This window comes from Octopus bimaculoides, chromosome 14 (assembly GCF_001194135.2).
Source record: "Octopus bimaculoides isolate UCB-OBI-ISO-001 chromosome 14, ASM119413v2, whole genome shotgun sequence".
Taxonomy (NCBI): Eukaryota; Metazoa; Mollusca; class Cephalopoda; order Octopoda; family Octopodidae; genus Octopus; species Octopus bimaculoides.
The window spans coordinates 48,369,164-48,376,184 of NC_068994.1; the positions used below are offsets into that span (position 1 = coordinate 48,369,164).

Sequence of the window (7,021 nt, forward strand, 5' to 3'; positions counted from 1 at the left end):
TATATATATATATATATATATATATATATATGTATATATTTATTTGCTTGTTCTTTTCCTTTCTAATCTTCATTTATGAACATTAATAAATTAAAAGTAAAGAATTGGATTAGCTTTTTGCCCCTCTTTTTTTTTCTTTTTAATTGTTATTGTGATTGAAAGACCGATTAAATGCTTTGCGGTATTTAGTTACCTTCCTTACATTCTGATTTTCAACTTCTCCCTTCATTCTTTTGCTGTTTATAGAAAGTGCTAATCAACTACTCTGTCCCTCAAATTTGTGGCCTTGTGCCTATGTCAGAAATCATTTTTGCTGTTGCTATAGAGTGGCAGAAATGGTTGAATGTTGGACTACATGACTTGCAGTATTTAGTTATATTTAGTTCAAATCTTGTCATGGTTGATTTTTGTCAGACATCTTTCAAAAGTTGATAAAAAATTTGTAAAATATTGGAGTGGTGGTTTGATTTCAATGGACTTGTCCCTACCTCAAATTTCTTGTTTCTGCCTATGCTAGAAATGATTAGAGGAAATATAAAATAATCAGGCACAAGGCCTGAAATGTTGGGGTAAGGGGCCAGTCGATTGCATTGACCTCAATATGTAATTGGTACTTAATTTATTGATCCCTAAAGGTAAAGTCAACCTTGGCGGAATTTGAATTCAGAATGTAACGACAGACAAAATACTGCTATGCATTTCGTCTCGTGTGCTAATGATTCTGCCAACTCACTGCCTTAAGGTGAAATATAAAAGAACGAATCTTCCCTGGTGTCAACAATGAGTACCCAATCAACTGAATTACATGCTTATTGAATTAGCATATATGTGGCTGTGCATTCTACAAACACATGATGTATTCTTAATGTTATTCTCAACGAAATTAGTGTCATTCATTCATTCCTATTCTGTGTAAACATGTCTAGCCATGGGAAAATATTACTTTGGTTGGAAACAAGTGACGGTTGTTGACAGGAATGCCTTGCATATAGCTGTAGAAAACCTGCCTCAGCAAATTCCATCTGTCCCGTGGAACTAAATGTACCTTGTGGTTTTAATTTTGCCCATATTGTACTCGTATCCCCTCGTTTCTTTCACAATTGGAAACTGATAACCCATGACATTATCATTCACTAAATGCATAATACAAAATAAAAGTGAAATGACTAGCCCTGGGAAAAACATTACTTCTGAAATTATTATAATACATGGAAACCCTAGAAAATCTTTTCATGAAGACTAAATCAGTAGGTTGTATTCTCCCCAAGACAATGTGGGCAAAAGACCCCCCCCCCCCCGAATAGCACCAGCCAAAATAATCACAATAAATGTTGAACAACATTGTTGATAGCCTGTGTATTGTTAAGCATCGTATTTACTATGAGAGATTAACTTGTGTGAAGCTGGACATTGTTTCTACCCAGTGAAGTTAACCTGTTGTAAGTTGAGTATTGTTGCTAGTCAGAGAAACTGGCCTTTGGGCATTGTGGGGTACATAAAATAGCCTGTGCCGAGTTGAGCACTGTTGCTACTTGGAGAGGCTAAATTGGGGGAAAGGAACATCTATTAGGTTCACCAGTTACGGTTTTAGGAAACAGTAACTTTTCTTTCATAATAGTTGCTTTATCAAACTTTCAACTCCCATGCCATTTATTACCAGTTCATTTGATGTAGAATGATGCATAAATCACCTGAAAGAAGTCACCTACCACCGATTTTGTGAGACAGCAGACAAGAGAGTAAAGTATGCTTCTTACTGTCTGCAGTCTCTAACTTTCCAAAGAAATTCAAACTGAACAGCGACCATATCTATATCGCCATTCTCCGAGAGTCTGCCATGGAACTGTCCTGTCTTCTCTAATTAATTAAAGTAAAATATTGCTGCAAAATTGGTAGTGGAAAGAATGGCTGTCGACTATTTCTTCAACTCTAAGGACAAGATTTGTGTGCTGGATTAAGCATATATGAGGACATGAAAGCCATTTGCTGGGATGATATGTGAGTTGGAAACGACATCATGACTAGATTCTTGTGACAAACCAGGATAAATAAGTGGCAACTGTTCTCAAACAGATTTGTAAAATCTATCGGAGACACTTCATCCAAATATTTAGGGAAGAGGAATGGATCGGAGATGGTAGAATTTAAGCTGTACCTTTATTAGTTTTGAATTTAGAAAGATGTTTTTGGTAAATGTTAGGCCTTAATATCATTTGTCAGGAGACCACTGCATTACTGATTATATTACAGAGCATCTGCCATTCCATCATAAAGAACACATAATTTAGTGTGAGAAAAATAAATGGTTATCACTCTGTAATATAACTGCTAACGCTGTTGCCTGACAAGCTATAGATACGAGATTTGAATCCTACCATTGAATTTGTTTCTTTTTCTTTTTCTTTTGATCAAATTGGTGTAATGTGTATTATTTTCTGTATTGATAGTTTTCTACAACTTTCAGCGCAAGTGAAGTAGTATGAAATGGTCTACAACACAATCGGAGATGTAGGAAGTATTGAACTGCTGTATAGGGAGAATATCTCCAAGACATTAAGATTGGTGTTCAGAACTGTATTTGAACATACATAATTTGTTTACTGTTGTTTCGGTACTAGATGTGTACTGCAACTGCTAGAGTGCAGTAATTCCCAATTAGGTGATCTAGGGAATAATGGTGTTTTTTAACAAACACATGGGTAGGGGACAATATTGTGTTTAAATTTAGGTGCATAACATTTCTAAATGCAGAGTCAAAGATTTAAGCCAAGGTGTTAGCTAATTGGCTAACAAACTAAACTAATTGACTATTTTGTTTTTGTAAGTCGGATGTCACTAGCTAATTGACATATCTATGCAAGTCATCTTGCATATTGTAGAAAGCAGGTGGAGTGAGGATAGCAAATTTAGCCTCGATTGGACCCCCAGGTCCATTTAGATTAGCAGAGCATTTGCCATGCTGTTCAGAGATGATATCAATTTAAGGATTGTAACTTGGTTTTCACTATGAAAACATAGTCTAAAGATATCATGGCTGATAATGTATATGCATACTGTGAGGCTGCTGGGGAAATCGAAGTCGTGATGGTACCTGTACCAGTAGATCACTAAGAGCACCGTCCGAGCGTGATCGTTGCCAGAGCACCAGCTGTCTGGCTTCTGTGCCGGTGGCACGTAAATAGCACCATTTGAGCGTGACCGTTACCAATGTCGCCTTCCTGGCACGTGAAAAGACATTCGAGCGAGTTCGTTGCTGGTACCGCTGGACTGGCTCCTGTGCAGGTGGCACGTAAAATACACCATTTCGTGCGTGGCCGTTGCCAGTACCTTCTGACTGGCCTTCGTGCCGGTGGCACGTAAAAGCACCCACTACACTCTCGGAGTGGTTGGCATTAGGAAGGGCATCCAGCTGTAGAAACTCTGCCAAATCAGATTGGAGCCTGGTGTAGCCACCTGGTTCACCAGTCCTCAGTCAAATCGTCCAACCCATGCTAGCATGGAAGGCGGACACCTGTGGCTGTGTGGTAAGAAGCTCTCTTACTGATCACATGGTTTGAGGTTCAGTCCCACTGTGTGGTACCTTGGGCAAGTGTCTTCTGCTATAGCCTCTGGCTGACCAAAACTTTGTGAGTGGATTTGGTAGGCAGAAACTAAAAGAAGCCTCTTGTGTGTGTCTTTGTGTCTGTGTTTGTCTCCATCACTGCTTGACAATCGGTGTTGGTGTGTTTATGTCCCCATAACTTAGTGGCTCGGCAAAAGAAACCGATAGAATAAATACTAGGCTTAAGAAATAAGTCCTGGGGTCAAGGTGGTCACCCAGCATGGCTGCAGTCAAATGACTGAAACAAATAAAGGAATAAAAAAATAAAAGAACAATAGAAATATTATTACAATGTTGCCTTTATTCATGTCTCTCCTCTTTATTGACTGTAGCGTTGTTCTTGGCTTTATTTTGATGGTTGCTGTAGCCATTGCAGTATCAGTAATAATTGTGGCAGTATTTAACCGATGACACTTTTTGATGGAGGGAATAAGACTGTGTCGATGGTATGAATGACACCATTGTTGGCAGAGATGTCACGGTTGATGATTTGGGCATTTTGAACTGTGACATGAAAATCTGGAGGCAGTAATTATTCATGGTGGTGGTGGTGGCAGTGATGATCATCATTGGAATAAGAAAGAAAAAGGGGAAAAAAAAGGACTCTGAGTTAAATGAGTTGAAGTGAATGAAGTGAGTGTGGCTGAGAATAATTCTTTTCTTCATTTTTAGTGAATCAATCAGCAACCCTGCCCATCGCCAAAAAAAAAATTTAGGATTTGGTGAAGTTGAAGAAGTGATTAAATGTGTATGTGCTGTGTATATGTATCTGTGAATTTGAGTGTGTGTGTGTGTGTGTGTGTAAGAGACGAGAAAGAAGATGTTTAAGGAGAATAGGAATAGATGTGTGGGTCTGGGTGATCTTTGGTCTAAGACATATAACTATGATTACTAACGAAACTAAAACAATCCAGGATTTCCAGAGTGAGCAAAACGAATATGTAGATGTGATGTCATTATTACAGATTTCTTTGTTAAATTGTCTAATTTATATTACACTCACATACACACAATGAGCAAAAAAGGAAGTCCTAAAAGGAGCAAGTTTTAACTGTATTTGTTAAATGTTTAAAAGGAAGGGAAAGGGTTTTGACATTTCGGACGCTAATCCTTCATCGCCCACCCAAAATAAAAGAATGGAAAAATATAAAGAAGGAGGAAGGTGGTAGCAAAGAAAGAAAATGTGATTCTATGGGGAGGAGCTAGGAAGGGAGGAGGCAAGGCTGTATATAGGAAGATATCTATGTATAGAGGCGGACATAGGGGAGGTGTGCGAGTGTAAGAGTGAAGTGGATTGGGGTAGGGGGATGTGGGAGGAAGGTTCAGTAAGGCTTCTCAGATTCTCCCTTCTGTACATTAGTGATGTACTTACAATCACTTCTAATAACACACGCTCCAGTTTATATCATTCTTTACTCCTTAATCTTTCACAAACATCTGTCTCCGTAACGAATCCAAGGAAATGGTCTCAACGTTATCACTCGACCTATTAGAAAGAACAGCCAAATCTCCATCGATTCACACCTCATTCTCTTAAAAAAAAAACGGTACATTGGATAATGTACTCCTCTTCGGTTCCCTGTACAGAAGAAAGTACAGGACGGTCAAGGATGGAATGCTTTTGACCAAGAGTCTGCTCGATCACGGAAGACTTTGGAGTTAAAGCACATCAACCGAATTCATAAACTGTAAATCCACGTACTTTGCTTCCATTAAAAAAAAAACAAAAAAAACTATGAGAGAGCATCCTTCAATGGCAAAATGATTTCCATTGACCTCTGCAACAGTACAAATACCCAATCGCATACGTCACATCTTTTCCACACATGAACATCGCACAGTACTTGAAAAGCACTTGAAATTTTAGGCATCACAACCTCTGTGTGTGTGTGTGTGTGTGTGTGCACTGTTAAAAGTTATTGAGCAGTTACTCACGTTTCAGTTTGACAGTTAGTAGGTCTGAAGCGTCATCGGACAGTGTTCTCAGCTTACCAGTGCGCATGCCTGGAGTCCACAATATTCCGCGCACAGTATGATATTTTATTATTGCTAGAGACGAAAGAGACAAAAGGAAAATTTGTTACTTTGAGATAAGAATTTTCTAAAATTGTCGCACCAAACAAGGCCCGTGCTAAAATTTAAAGTCAATAGCAGCTTGTAGAACATGCGAAGACTCTCAACCAGTTCAGAAACAAGCAAGAGCAAGATCTCCGGCTTCGCAATGAGGTGGGTTGCTATTTCGGAATTTTCTTCTCCTACAGAGATGTCTAAACAAAGTCTAGGGATCTCTCACTCCCATCTGTATGATGGCCGTTGACACTACTGAGTTTATCCTCCTTTGGCAGGTCTTGTTTGTCATCGTACAGGATGATCCAACGAAAACCACTCTCCTTATTAAGCAAGCTCGGTAGGGTTACCGGTTTTGTTGCTGACGGCCCGATCATGCGACAAATTGTACTGTGTTACATTTAACCAGTAGCACTAAAAGTGATCTGACATATACATACATACGCACATACATACATACATACAAACAAGCAAAAATGCATACACATATTTTTTAACGTATCTTGTTGGCACTCCGTCGCTTACGACGTCGAGGGTTCCAGCTGATCCAATCAACGGAACAGCCTGCTCGTGAAATTAACGTGCAAGTGGCTGAGCACTCCACAGACACGTGTACCCTTAACGTAGTTCTCTGGGATATTCAGCGTGACACAGTGTGACAAGGCTAGCTCTGTGAAATACAGGTACAACAGAAACAGGAAGAAAGAGTGAGAGAAAGTTGTGGTGGAAGAGTACAGCAAGGTTCGTCACCATCCCCTGCTGGAGCCTCGTAGGAGCTTTAGGTGTTTTCGCTCAATAAACACTCACAACGCCCGGTCTGGGAATCGAAACCGCGATCCTATGACCGCGAGTCCGCTGCCCTAACCACTGGGCCATTGCGCCTCCTTAACGTATCTATATACGTTAAAAAATATATACAGGCACATATATATGTGTGTGTCTACGCTTGTAAAAGAAGGTAAATTAGTCTGCCATGAGAATTAATCATTAATGTCTTGCACAGAGCATATCTCAACTTTCACCCTTACACACAAATCGCATATTTCAGTACCCGATAGAAAGGAGCATAGTATATTCCTTTCTACCATTGGCACAAGGTCTGAAATTTCTTCCGGGAAGAGCTGGTCGATTACATCAACCCCAGTGCTTAACTGGTACTTATTTTATCTGCCCCGAAAGGATGAAAAGCAAAGTCGATCTCGGTGCAATTTGAATTCAGAACGTAAAGTGCCGGAAGAAATACCACTAAACATTTCGTCCGCTGCGCTAACGATTCAGCTAGCTCGTCGCTTTAAAGAAGCGTCATATAATATACTTCAAACACACACACACACACACACACACACACACACA

General features: G+C 39.6%; 1 protein-coding gene across 1 annotated transcript in view; it reads right to left on the reverse strand.

Annotated features, from left to right (window-relative positions):
• Positions 1–3,882: 3,882 nt before the first annotated feature.
• The window catches only part of LOC106876371 (stabilin-2), a 38,634-nt gene continuing 35,495 nt past the window's right edge, over positions 3,883–7,021 (reverse strand). Inside the window, exons 16-17 of the mRNA XM_052972601.1 lie at positions 5,537–5,650; positions 3,883–4,120 (exon numbers count right to left, since the gene is read on the reverse strand). Coding sequence (XP_052828561.1) covers positions 4,002–4,120; positions 5,537–5,650 — 233 coding nt within the window. The 3' untranslated portion in view covers positions 3,883–4,001. The remainder of the gene's footprint in view (positions 4,121–5,536; positions 5,651–7,021) is intronic.